Source organism: Gouania willdenowi, chromosome 12 (genome assembly GCF_900634775.1).
Source record: "Gouania willdenowi chromosome 12, fGouWil2.1, whole genome shotgun sequence".
NCBI lineage: Eukaryota > Metazoa > Chordata > Actinopteri > Blenniiformes > Gobiesocidae > Gouania > Gouania willdenowi.
The window spans coordinates 14684971-14699140 of NC_041055.1; the positions used below are offsets into that span (position 1 = coordinate 14684971).

The following is a 14170-nucleotide window of genomic DNA, read 5'->3' on the forward strand; positions in this document are numbered from 1 at the left end:
CTACATCATTAGATCTCAATGGTGAGACTGACATGAAAACTGCATTCATAACTAAAGTAGCTACAGTGTGTTAACGCTGCATGTAAAATAGCGTCAGATAAAGTTTAAAATCACAAATAAAAATGATTAAATGTATGATTTTTTTTTCACTAAAATACTTTAACTATGATATGCCTAAACTGTGTCATATTTGACTTTGGAGAAAGGACTTCAGGACTCGAAAGAGTGCAACGGAAGATTATCAGAATGGACATTTTAGCTCGACCTACTGATTGTCACGATGGGGTTTTATTTTGGAGGGCAGTCAGGAGATCTTGGACTCGCTTCCAGCAACTTTCTACTGCTGATTGGACCAGCTGCATCTGATAACCTGCTGAGTATAAAGGTGGAGGCTTTGCTGCAGTTCAGTGCTGGGACATTGCTACTTTTGCTGTGACTATGGTTCTTGGTTTTTCCTTTTGGTGCTTTCTGATTACCTCTGCCTCCCTGGACTGACCATGCCTATGAGAACAATAAATACTGGTATGATGTACCTGAGCTCCGCCTCCGTCCCTGCATTTGGGTCTGCACCCACACATGCCCATGACACTGATACTCTTGTTGTGTTTCCCCGGGTGATGATGTGGAGGATGAATAAGGATCGTAGATGAAACTGGCTTGCATAATAATATAAAGTTTATTAACACAAGCAGAATCAGAAGAACAGGGGAGAGACAAAAACCCTGTGAGAGCAGCCGGGGTCAGATTTACTCTGAAGAATCCCAGCCAAAAAAGGCCTATATGACTTGAGACCAACGGGAGGAGTCTAAGGCTTTAGCCTTAGAACAAAGAAAGAAAGCCACAAACTTTCACACCTCAACAAATGGAGGAAGTACCATCCTGGGAACAAGAAACTTTCAGAGTTCACAAATTAATCAACATCCTACAGTCGAGTTACAGAGATAACTGGCGGGGGTCACAAACCCCTATGTATAAAGCCATCTGTTGACATCTTATACTCAGCTTGAAGTGAAGAGGTATATTGCATAGAATGAATAACACTTGTATGAGGATAAGGGTAGTTGACAATGGGTTATATGAATGAGAACATTCTGTTGGTTCTTGAATTATCTGAAGAGTGGCATTGAACAAACTATATTTGCAATCTAGATTTCTGCAAGAACCGTTCTAATAATCCTTCTTTTGTGACTTTTCAAACAAATACATTTTCTTTGATCTCATTTTGAGGGGGAAACAAACAGCTGGTATTCTTCCAACATCCTGAGTAACCTTTGGGGGTGATAAAATCCCCTGGGCTCCGCAGGGGGTCGGAGCCCAGAGTTTGAAAACTTAGCAAGTAAACATTGATTGTTTAATGTAACAAAGAGGTGATAACAGGAACTAACCTGTTCTTTGATTCTACTGTTCCTTTGCTTGGCCAGGAAGGGGAAAGGGTCCCCCCTTGGTCCACATTTGCACTTCACAGAGGGAGACAGACCTTCTGACCCCAATGCTGAGGCTAGTACAGTATCTCAGACAAAGTTCAATTTAGAGCACGAAGCAGTCAATACACCTCACTCTCCAATAATCTGCTCTCTTCCTGAATATTTACAGTATTTTAAAATGTGAAAAAATGTATGTGAACAAAGACAGTTGAAACTTTAAAGGTAATATGTTAAGGTTTAATTTATCCAGACAACTCTTACTGAGGAAATCCAATTTGATCTCCTGACATGTTTCGACTGGCAACTGCTAGTCTTCCTCAGAAGCATCTGCTGATTGCTTTGACGGTTCCTTTGAAATTTCCTTGACTTGCGTGTAGTTGCCAGTCAATACATGTCAGGAGATCAAAGTGGATTTCCTAAGTCCCGATGACAAAAATTATCTTGCTGGAATTATTTTACATGAAAACTTATCTTATTGACTTTTCTAAAATATCTGTTTTACTGGGTTGTCTCCACATTGCAGCGGCAACAGGATCATGGGAGATATGAAAACGCCAAACTTTAATTCCAAAGTCGCTAGTGAATCTGGCCACCAAGATGATAATGCACAACTCAAGCAAACTAGAAGTGAGATGACTACCAGTGAAGCTGTAGCCCCCAATGCCTCAACAGCCCAGAATATTGGTGTTAGCGTCCTTGTTAAGAACTTTCGGACTGCAGATCTAAGCGAACATATTGGACCGATGTCAGAGAAGCATCATCATTTCCTTTCGCACCCCCTTTCTGGTAATGGACATCTAAATGCTTTTGAGCCGAAAGCAGGAAAAGGCAGTGTTTACAAGAAGAATGGATGGAAAGTTTCAGGAACAGAAGGGCAAAAAGCTGACAACCAACTATCAAATATCCATCTGTACAGTCCTACCCCCAGTGCTGAAGAGTTTGATGATGATAATGAGGATGAAATAGTAGCTGATGACCCAACTGATAACCAAGAAAATCATGCTGCTAAATTGTCTGGAAATAATATTGTTTCCAACATTAGATCTCCAGAGGAGCCACAGGACCAAGAATCAGATGATGTCCAACAGGCCTTACCAGCATTCTCTGGGTTGCAGTTATTTACGAGCACTGAGAGTTCTGTTGTAGATGCCTTTAATAAGGTCTTGAGTAGCATAAATCCTGTCCCTGTTTATGTTCCAAACCTTTCCCCACCCAGTGCAGCAAGCATATCTCTTCACTCCAGAGGATTCAAATGCCTGGAGTGTGGAGACTCATTCGCTCTTGAGAAGAGCCTGACACAGCATCACGAACGCCGCAGTGTACAAATCGAGGTCACCTGCAACAAATGCGCCAAAAGTCTGGTATTCTACAACAAGTGCCAACTTTTGTTTCATGCAAGAGATCACAATGACAAAGTAGTTGTTATGCAGGGCTCACATCTAATCCTCAAACCCATCCCTGCTGATAAGATGATCAGTGCCATGAACTCATCAGGTCTTTCCATTGATTTAACCTCTGAAGTAAAGGTGATCACACCGCAAACCCATGGCAAAGTTTCTCAGACAGCATCACAAACTGCAGTCATTTCAGCTCCATGCAGTGCTCCTGTGGTGGCCGCTCTACCCTTGGAGGATGATGCATCAAAGCTTTGCAGGCACAGCCTAAAGTGTTTGGAGTGTAATGTAATGTTCCAGGATGAAAGCTCACTGGCCATGCATTACCAGCAAGCAGTGAAATCCAGAGGGCAGGTAGGTGAACACACCGAGAAACGATAAATTTAAACTTTCTTTAATCTACACAAATCTTTAGAGACAATGTTGACTGATCCTGTGTTTCTTCCAGAAAACTTGCACCATTTGTCAAATGCTTCTCCCAAACCAATGCAGTTTTCTGTCACACCAGCGAATCCACCAGCACAAGTCCCCGTACATCTGTCCTGAATGTGGTGCTAGCTGCTGCTCTGTTAATTTCCAGTCACATGTTACCAAGACATGTCTGCATTACACCAGGAGAGTCTGTTATTGGTGAGTTTGTATCATTTGACACAAATCATACAAAACCATATTTTACACTATTGCTTATGAAATCCTCATTATTTATGGTTGACTGACATCTGATTAAGATACATTTGGTAAATGTGGGTGGTGATATAGTATATGCTCATTATCGTAACATTAATCAGTTTCAAGAATTTTTGAGCATATCATATCAACCCGTACCTAATAAAGTGGTCTGTGGTGACGCTCCTTTAGGTGGGCATATACTCTCTAAAGCATCAAGTCCACACCTTTAAAAGCAATACTTACAATGTTATTGGTAATAATGTTGTGTTAATAATATCTGGCATCATCTGGTCAAAAATCCAGTTATTGTTCTGAGTGGACAGTGAATCTCATCTTCTTCTCCTGGCCCTGTAAAATTACATTTATTAATCCAGGAGCGTGACGCTCTGAGAATCTGGATATCAGCCAATCAGAGATCTTTCTACAAACACGTGTGTTTAGAATTCGATCAGAAAAGTTAAAAAGAAACATTTTTCTTTTACATAAATTGTACAATCCACTTTAATCTAACTTTATTTAATGCTAGGAGTTAGTATTGTTTAGTGTTAGCCCAGCTTAATTTGATATAAAATTAGTATTTCTTGTTCATAGTCTTCAACTACTTTATAATACCATGTCATGGACATTTATTTGTTTCTGATGGCATATATTGGCTAACAATATGATGACAAAATGACCGTCAACATATAGTCAAACTAAACAACCATTTCCTTAAATTCACATTTAAACTTAAAAAACTCACATTTCCTTAAATTAAATATCAAATATTGGATGTTGCTTGCTAACTACATGTTCTGTTTTGGCCTCCAGCTGTGTCTACTGCAGTGTGATCTTTGCTGACTCTGGAACTTTCAAGTCCCACATCTGCAACACTCACTATGCGATCTTCTATAAATGCCCCCTGTGCCCCTTGGCCTTCAAGTCTGCACTTGCACTATACTCCCATGCTAACACACATCATCCAGGAGTGAAGCCTGGACAACCCAAGTAAGTCCTCTGAACTGCATCATTGAAAGATAGCATGATTAGCTGAATTTTGCGTTTTCTCCTCATTTGAACTTCCTGTTTAGTTTATTGCAAAAGTAAATCATTATTTAGATGAACTGTAGACTAGTTGTGAATTATCGAGCTATAAGTCATGTTCTTTCTATCAGCCTCATGCTGTCACGATGGGGTTTTATTTTGGAGGGCAGGCAGGAGATCGTGGACTCCCTTCCAGCAGCTTTCTCCTGCTGATTGGCCTCCAGCTGCAATTGATTAGCTGATGAGTATAAATGTGGAGGCTTGGGGTCACTTCAGGGCTGGGACATTCTGTCATGGGCATGTGTGGGTGAAGACCCAAATGCAGGGATGGAGGCGTAGCTCAGGTGCATCATACCAGTATTTATTTTTCTCAAAGGCATGGTAAGCCCAGGGAGGCAGATGCAAACAAAAAAAAACACAAAAAGCAAAACCAAGAAGCGAGGGTAAACAAGAATGTCCAAAAGTCAATCCAGGAACTACTGGTAACCAACCAATCCTAGATCACAAGTAACAGTAAGTAGCAATGTCCCAGCCCTGAAGTGACCCCAAGCCTCCACATTTATACTCATCAGCTAATCAATTGCAGCTGGAGGCCAATCAGCAGGAGAAAGCTGCTGGAAGGGAGTCCACGATCTCCTGCCTGCCCTCCAAAATAAAACCCCATCGTGACACATGCCAGGTAACCTAAAACCTGCCTTTTGTGTTTCCTACGGCCTGCTCAGTAAAATGATTTGTGGGTCTTAGATGTGGTGGATTAACTTGAATTTATCTTTTCCATGCTGGAACCTTTCAATAACTTCATCATCAGCTGCACTGATGAGGAGCAGCTGTCCTCACAAATTTATGTAGATTTAATGAGTCAAAGGAAATTAAAATGATGAAACTATTTACAATCTTTTTTTTACAGCTTAATTATAAAACAATAATAATCATATCTGCACAGTATGAACTGTAGGTAATTGTTTTGGTGGAAGATGTGGGAGGAAAAACATCTGCTTTGAGTATTAAAACATTTTTCTTTAGTTTTGTGTTCATTTTTAAATGTTCTGTTTTCCAGGGTAAACTATATGTGCTCCATGTGCAACACAGTGTTCACGATGGAGTCACTCATCGTCTCACACTTGGACCAGCATGTTGGTAATAACAAAGTTTCTGTTTTCAAATGCCCCGACTGCTCCAAGCACTTTGCACATAAGCCGCTAATGCTGGATCATATCAAGGTGAGCATAATGGAAACATAATGGGTGGCTTGATGCAAATAACTACCTGTTTTAATTTCAAATGTTTCAAAAAACAACTCTTTGTGATCACTTTCTGTATTCTATTTTTGATTCTATTCATTTTGGTATAAAATTTGAATACCTTCAGTAGATTTGATTGGTAATATTAAAAGTAGCAGCAACCAATGGTGTTTTTTTCAGTAATGACTCAATTATTAATCATTATTCATGTTTTTATCTTGAACTATTGCAATGCCATCATAACAGGAAACAGGAGCTCCAGTTGTCTGTTGGTTAGAACTGTATAGTCTGCATTAAGAGCTCTAGTTTTGAAAGGCAACACATGAGAGTTGGTGTTAGCAAAGTAAAAAATGTTGTGCCATCTGTTGAATTTAACAAGGCCTTTAAACTTTAAGTGTATTCTTTGTAAATATGTGTTTGTTACTTAAAGTCTTGCCCACACAATTATCAAGTAGCACAAATAATGAGGTGCACAATGTTAAATGCATCAAATGATATTTCTTACACTCTCAATTTGGTTTTCAGGCAATCCATGGAACTCTAAAAACCGTTGAGGGCCCACCAAACTTGGGTATCAATGTTCCTCTCAACACAAAGCCCACAAATTCTATGAGCACCAATGAAAAAGAGGGAGAAGATGTCAGGAATGAAGACAAAGGGCAAAAGAAATCCAACAGTAACAGCCCGGCTGACTTTGAGAACCCTCCCAGTCCAGGATACATGTGTGTGGACTGTACGAGCGTGTTCAGTACCAGACAGATGTTTGTCTCTCACATGAGGCGAGAGCACAGGAAGGTGGGAGGAGACATCAACCAAGTAGTTCATGTCAAAGAGCTTTTAGTGTACATTGGATGTTTTTACTTCCAAAGTCTGTTTTTTTCTTGTCAAGCATTGATTATATCATCTTTTTTCTTACTGCAGATACTAAAAAAGATGTATCCGTGCCAACTGTGTGACAAGTTTATCAGCTCCCTTCACAGTCTCGGCAGACACAACCGGCTCAAACATAAGGGGCAGGGAAATGTGAACACCTGCTCGTGAGTACAGTCATCACTGCACCTGCACACTGTGCAAATTCAGTTCATATGATTTACTCAAATGAGCTGATTAGGCATACGTATAATCAAGCAAAATGACATGGGTCAATGATGTGACATAAATATTCTGTCCATCTGCATTTCTTACAGTTAAAAACAAGTTTAACTGCATAAAAAGATACCAAATTAGTAGTAACGTAGTGTATATGCATTCACTTTGACTTTTTTTTTGGTTAATTACTAAATTACTTCTGTAATTTATTTTGTTATTCAAAGTGTCAAAATATCATGTGGTGCGACTGTCTGGCCATGACTGCTGTTTTAAAAAAATCTTTAAAATTACTCTGAATCTATTCAAATTGTTATGGTCCTGCAGTGGCCATTTTGCCCTTAAGTTTTTTGTCAACAACTTCTCCAGATATAATGTATACATAAATTTCTTTAGAAACAGTTGATCTAGTAAACTACTTTTGTACTTCTGTTTGTTTTTAACATTTTCTTGTGTGTGCACTCACTTTGATTTTTTTGTTACTTGCTAAATTATTTCTGTAATTTATTTTGTTATTCAAAGTGTCAAAATATCATGTGCGACTGTCTGGCCATGACTGCTGTTTTGAAAAAAAATCTTATAAAAATCTTATAGTTCTGCAGTGTCAGAAATTAGCAAGGGCCACGGGCCATTTTGCCCTTAATTTTGCCAAGAATGCCCCAAAAACCTGGTTCCACGGGCACAAAATTGCCCTTTAGTTTTTTTGTCAACTTCTCCAGACGTAAACGTAAAAATAAAATAATAGCTGCCGTACTATGATACTTCCAAACTTCTCTGAAAAAGAAAGGGTGAACTTTTCCTTAATTTGCATTGTGCATTTTAATCTATAAAAATATCAAAGCTCTAACTATATTTTTTTCCCGTGATCCCAATAATTTTTAAAATGACCACATTTTTTTGACTATGGGGCAAAATTACCTTTTTTATTTAATATCATGCAGTTAAATCCCAATACGTCATTAACCCAAATACAAAAAGTCTCATTGGACGTAAAAGATTGAATTCATTCAATTTTTAACCTAATTGGGAAATATCAAACTATATATGTGTGTACAAGTTGTTTTGGAAAACTGTTTGCAAAAAGTTTAATGTGTGTCATGTCATTCTGCATTAACAGGCCTGTTTGGACTTACAACCATGAAAGAGGCTAAAGCTGAACATACCCAAAGTTTACAGGTGTGCCGTCTACAACTTCACCACTGAAAACATCACCGCCTTCAAAGAACACATCCCTCATCACAAGTCTGACGGCTCCTAAGATCAGTGCAGGGAGTGCGGCCTGTGCTACACCTCCCACTGCTCCCTGGCCCAGCACCTCTTCAGAGACTTAAAAAATTAGTCTCATTCTCAAAAATTGTCACTGAAGCAACTCACCCAGCAGATAATCTGTTACACTATATACTGGATGGAGTGCATATAATCTACTGTAAATTTGCAATATATTTTTATTTTATTTATTCAGTTTATTTCCGACATGGTTACATTCACTTTTTTTTTTTTTTTTTTTACATTTTTTGTACATGCCGAAAAAGGAGACGAGAGAAGCAGTTTGCTTATCCGGGTCCCGTCCCCTGTTTTACCATCGCAGATTTCCATGGGTTTACATGTCTCTCTGGTCAAAACATTCTTGATTTCTTCTGAACGTCCTTTTTTGTGTATTCTCATCTGTAGTCAGTGTTGTCCTCTATCTTTGTTTGTGTTGGCCTTGTTCCCTGCCAGACGTTGTTAGCATTCCTCCAGTTCAAGAATAGTTCCTCTTTCGAAGGTGTTTGGAAGGTTCTTCCCTTTTCATCCACAATGTCACCTTGTTTTGTCTCTACATCAAGAGTAATCCAGCTGTTGTTAGTTCTATTGGCAGTGTTGTATTTTCCACTGTCTGATGATGGGATCAGATCCAACTTGTATAAACACATCACCACATCCCAGTTCACAAGCAAAGTAGTATTTTAATGTAATATATCTTAGTTCATAAGCGTGTTTCTAACTGCTGTTGTTAGTTTTATTGGCAGTGTTGTATTTTCCACTGTTAGATTTAACTTGTATAAACACATTATTATATCTTAGTTCATAAGCAAGGTAGTAATTTCATTGTATATAAAAAAAATTGTGTTTCTAACTGCACATATGACAATGAACACTTTGAATTTAAATTTAATGTAATCCTTAATCACCCCACCACCTAGCAATTAAAATGAATAAATGACAGACCTTTTTTACTCTTGGTTTCCACATTTAATTCGGTCTCCGTAAAATAATCACAGTCTGAGTTTTGTTTCCAGTGTTTATATAGATCTGGGTCCATATCCATGATTACCATCAGTAATGTTGTTGTTTAGGTGGATCCTTCGTATTTTCCCAAGTTGTCCATCGTTTTGATGAGAACTGGTTTTCCGTCCTCTTCTTCCTGGATGTAAATCCTGCAGTTTTTTGACCACGTCTTCACTATCTTTCCTTCTTTTTTTATTTGGCGTGCTTTCCATGCAATGCTTGCATTTTGTTTCGTCAGGTTTTCATTGATGTACACCTTCGTTCCCTTGAGTTTGTTTCCTTGCTTGATTATTTCTCCTTTGAATTTTATATTCGTGAAAGTTATTTTTACAGCTCTGTTATCATTTTTCTTTGGCAGGAGATGGCAGGAGTTGATGTTGTCAGGGTTCAGGACAATGTCCTTCGACTTCAGGTAGTCAATGACCTGTTGTTCAATTGATTTTGTTTCTTCGTCACTCCTGGGTTTTATCTTTAGGCCTGTGATGATGACATCTTTCTCTCTTTCCTTTTGTTCCAGCTGTTCAACCCTCGCATTCAACAATTTTATCTCTTCAGCATTTCTTTCATTCTTTTCTTTCAGTACCTTTGTTTCGCTTTGTAGTCTTTCCAGTGAATTTTCCAGCGTCTTTTCCAACGACTTTATCTCGGCAGATAGGTTTTGTAGACCCTCGCGTATCATCTCCTTGACCTCTTCCAAACCCGAATTGGGTTCTGAAGGGCCTCCCTGCGGTTTTTTCACCTTTTTCCTTCAGTCTTGGGCCCAGTTTTTCAGGCTGTTCAGGCTGTTCAGCTGTAGCCAAGGTCGTGTTATCGGAGCAAAGGAAAACACGTCTGCTCTCACCAAAGACCAGAGAATATATATACAGTATGCATTATATGTCAGTGACAATAAATGTCTTAAAATAAAGGTGATGTTTTTACAGACAAATCATTTTAAAATTTTTATGTGGAGTCCTTTGAATAGAACCAAACGTTGTATGTGTATCAACCCTTACACTATCAGCTGCTACTGCTGGAAGAAATATCAATCAATCAATCTTTTATTTGTATAGCACCAAATCATAACCAATGGTATCTCAAGACAGTTTACAGTAGAGCAGTCTTAAGGACGGACTCTTCATTTTATGTCTCCACACATATGCATATATACGTATATACACATACATATGTATCCCACACCCAACATGAATTCATCATGGCGGCAAGGAAAACCTTCTGTTAAGCAGCAGGAACCTTGTGTGGATCCCATTCCTATGATGAACAGCCATCCACGTTATGCTGTGTTGGGTGTGTGCAGAGGAAAGGGTGGAGACAGAGTTGTTGAGACTCTGTAACTCCACACTGAGGATCCCACGGACCTACAAGACAAAAGCCAGAAGGAGTACAGGAGCAAACACACAAGGGAAGAAGCAGACGTACAGTAGAGGGAGTGTTAGAGAGAGGAATGGGACCCTCTCCGGTCCCTCTCTAACCTAAATGACCTCTCTCTTAACGCCCTCTCCAACCTCTCTCCAAACGAGCATGCCAGACCCCCCCGGCAGTCTATGCCTATTGCATCTTAACTATGAGCTATGAGCTGGTTCCTAACTAAAAGCTTTACCAAAGAGGAATGTTTTGAGCCTAACCTTAAAGGTAGAGAGGGTGTCTGCCCCCCGAACCATGGTTGGTAGATGGTTCCAGAGAACTTAAGTCTAATTGAGAGAATGTACAAATAGGAACATATACTGGTTATAGTGTGAAGTGCACTAATACAAATTGTTACATGAATTAAAAAAAAATTCTAAACTCTAACCTCAAACTTTAATTCCAAAGTCGCTAGTGAATCTGGTCACCAAGACGATAATGCACAACTCAAGCAAACTAGAAGTGAGATGACTACCAGTGAAGCTGTAGCCCCCAATGCCTCAACAGCCCAGAATATTGGTGTTAGCGTCCTTGTTAAGAACTTTCGGACTGCAGATCTAAGCGAACATATTGGACCGATGTCAGAGAAGCATCATCATTTCCTTTCGCACCCCCTTTCTGGTAATGGACATCTAAATGCTTTTGAGCCAAAAGCAGGAAAAGGTAGTGTTTACAAGAAGAATGGATGGAAAGTTTCAGGAACAGAAGGGCAAAAAGCTGACAACCAACTATCAAATATCCATCTGTACAGTCCTACCCCCAGTGCTGAAGAGTTTGATGATGATAATGAGGATGAAATAGTAGTTGATGACCCAACTGATAACCAAGAAAATCATGCTGCTAAATTGTCTGGAAATAATATTGTTTCCAACATCAGATCTCCAGAGGAGCCACAGGACCAAGAATCAGATGATGTCAGTGGTCCCAGCTCTTTTCAGGTTGTCTGGGCCAACATTGTTAGTTATGTTTATTAACATATTTACTCATAGACCTTATTCTTTTATAGGCTTTAAGTTGAGACTTTTCATTTCTGCTGTCTCATGTTTTCTGCTCTCTTCTCGAGGCCAGCTTCCCAAAACACATTTTATCTCTCAGACACGGAGGCATCACACAGTCACATGTCACACATACACACCCCATACACATCCATTCACACACACAAACATATAAACGCACACACCTCCACTCACATAGCAATCAGCAGATACCAAGAGAACTGGTTGTTTTGACCCAAAGAAGGAACTGTCTCTTTTCTCCCTCCCCTCACCTCCTCCACTCTGTCCTTATCTCCCGGGGGGGAGGAGGGAGGGGGAACTGCAGGGATATACGTGATGTGTCAGAACTGTGTGTCACTCTGCCTTCGAACGTCCGGCCGGACGGTCACTAATTTTTGTTCCACTTTGTTCCATCTTTGTACTTTTTTTACTTAGTTTCATAATAAACCTTTTTTATAAAATCATCAATGCTTCGCCTGGACTCCATCACTCAACCAGAGTAATAAATCATGTCTCCAAATGAGGTCAACCGCAAATTTTGCCGTTATAAGGTCATTGACCAAGTCCTGCCGTGTAGTCCTGGGCTGATTCCTCACCTTTCTTAGCATCATTGAGACCCCACGAGGTGATATCTTGCATGGGGCTCCACTCCGATTGAGATTGTCCGTCTTGTTTAGCTTCTTCCATTTTCTAATGATTGCTCGAACAGTGGACCTTTTTTCACCAAGCTGCTTTGCAATTTCTCCATAGCCCTTTCCAGCCTTGTGGAGTTGTACAATTTTGTCTCTGGTGTCTTTGGACAGCTCTTTGCTCTTAGCCATGCTGACTGTTTGGGTCTTACTGATTGTATGGGGTAGACAGGTGTCTTTATGCAGCTAACGACCTCACACAGGTGCATCTGATTCAGGATAATACAGTAGAGTGGAGGAGGACTTTTAAAGGCGGGCTAACAGGTCTTTGAGGGTCAGAATTCTAGCTGATAGACAGGTGTTCAAATACTTATTTTCAGCTGTATCACACAAATAAATTGTTAAAAAATCAAAGATTGTGATTTCTGGATTTTTCTTTTTAGGTTATCTCTCATACAGTGGACATGCACCTTCCATGAAAATTCCAGACCCCTCCATGATTTCTAAGTGGGAGAACTTGCAAAATAGCAGGGTGTTCAAATACTTATTTTCTTCACTGTAGAGGGAGTGTTAGAGAGAGGAATGGGACCCTCTCCGGTCCCTCTCTAACCTAAATGACCTCTCTCTTAACGCCCTCTCCAACCGAGCATGCCAGACCCCCCCGGCAGTCTATGCCTATTGCATCTTAACTATGAGCTATGAGCTGGTTCCTAACTAAAAGCTTTACCAAAGAGGAATGTTTTGAGCCTAACCTTAAAGGTAGAGAGGGTGTCTGCCCCCCGAACCATGGTTGGTAGATGGTTCCAGAGAACTTAAGTCTAATTGAGAGAATGTACAAATAGGAACATATACTGGTTATAGTGTGAAGTGCACTAATACAAATTGTTACATGAATTAAAAAAAAATTTCTAAACTCTAACCTAAAACTCTTTCAGCCTACATCATTAGATCTCAATGGTGAGACTGACATGAAAACTGCATTCATAACTAAAGTAGCTACAGTGTGTTAACGCTGCATGTAAAATAGCGTCAGATAAAGTTTAAAATCACAAATAAAAATGATTAAATGTATGATTTTTTTTTTCACTAAAATACTTTAACTATGATATGCCTAAACTGTGTCGTATTTGACTTTGGAGAAAGGACTTCAGGACTCGAAAGAGTGCAACGGAAGATTATCAGAATGGACATTTTAGCTCGACCTACTGATTGTCACGATGGGGTTTTATTTTGGAGGGCAGGCAGGAGATCTTGGACTCGCTTCCAACAGCTTTCTCCTGCTGATTGGACCAGCTGCATCTGATAACCTGCTGAGTATAAAGGTGGAGGCTTTGCTGGAGTTCAGTGCTGGGACATTGCTACTTTTGCTGTGACTATGTTTCTTGGTTTTTCCTTTTGGTGCTTTCTGATTACCTCTGCCTCCCTGGACTGACCATGCCTATGAGAACAATAAATACTGGTATGATGCACCTGAGCTCCGCCTCCGTCCCTGCATTTGGATGTGCACCCACACATGCCCATGACACTGATACTCTCCAATAATCTGCTCTGTTCCTGAATATTTACAGTATTTTAACATGTGAAAAAATGTATGTGAACAAAGACAGTTAAAACTTTAAAGGTAATATGTTAAGGTTTAATTTATCCAGACAGCTGTTACTGAGGAAATCCAATTTGATCTCCTGACATGTTTCGACTGGCAACTGCTAGTCTTCCTCAGAGGCATCTGCTGATTGCGTTGACGGTTCCTTTGAAATTTCCTTGACTTGCGTGTAGTTGCCAGTCGATACATGTCAGGAGATCAAAGTGGATTTCCTAAGTCCCGATGACAAAAATTATCTTGCTGGAATTATTTTACAGGAAAACTTATCTTATTGACTTTTCTAAAATATCTGTTTTACTGGGTTGTCTCCACATTGCAGCGGCAACAGGATCATGGGAGATATGAAAACGCCAAACTTTAATTCCAAAGTCGCTAGTGAATCTGGTCACCAAGACGATAATGCACAACTCAAGCAAACTAGAAGTGAGATGACT

At 39.7% G+C, this 14170-nt stretch overlaps 1 protein-coding gene across 1 annotated transcript; it reads left to right on the forward strand.

The window, feature by feature from the left end:
* Window positions 1-2167: 2167 nt before the first annotated feature.
* On the forward strand, window positions 2168-8207 carry LOC114473694 (zinc finger protein 532-like). The gene is made up of 7 exons (XM_028463460.1): window positions 2168-3172; window positions 3267-3448; window positions 4298-4474; window positions 5568-5730; window positions 6277-6546; window positions 6673-6788; window positions 7955-8207. Exons 1-7 carry the CDS (start codon window positions 2168-2170, stop codon window positions 7986-7988), a joined length of 1947 nt encoding a protein of 648 aa, XP_028319261.1. The 3' UTR covers window positions 7989-8207.
* Window positions 8208-14170: the final 5963 nt, after the last annotated feature.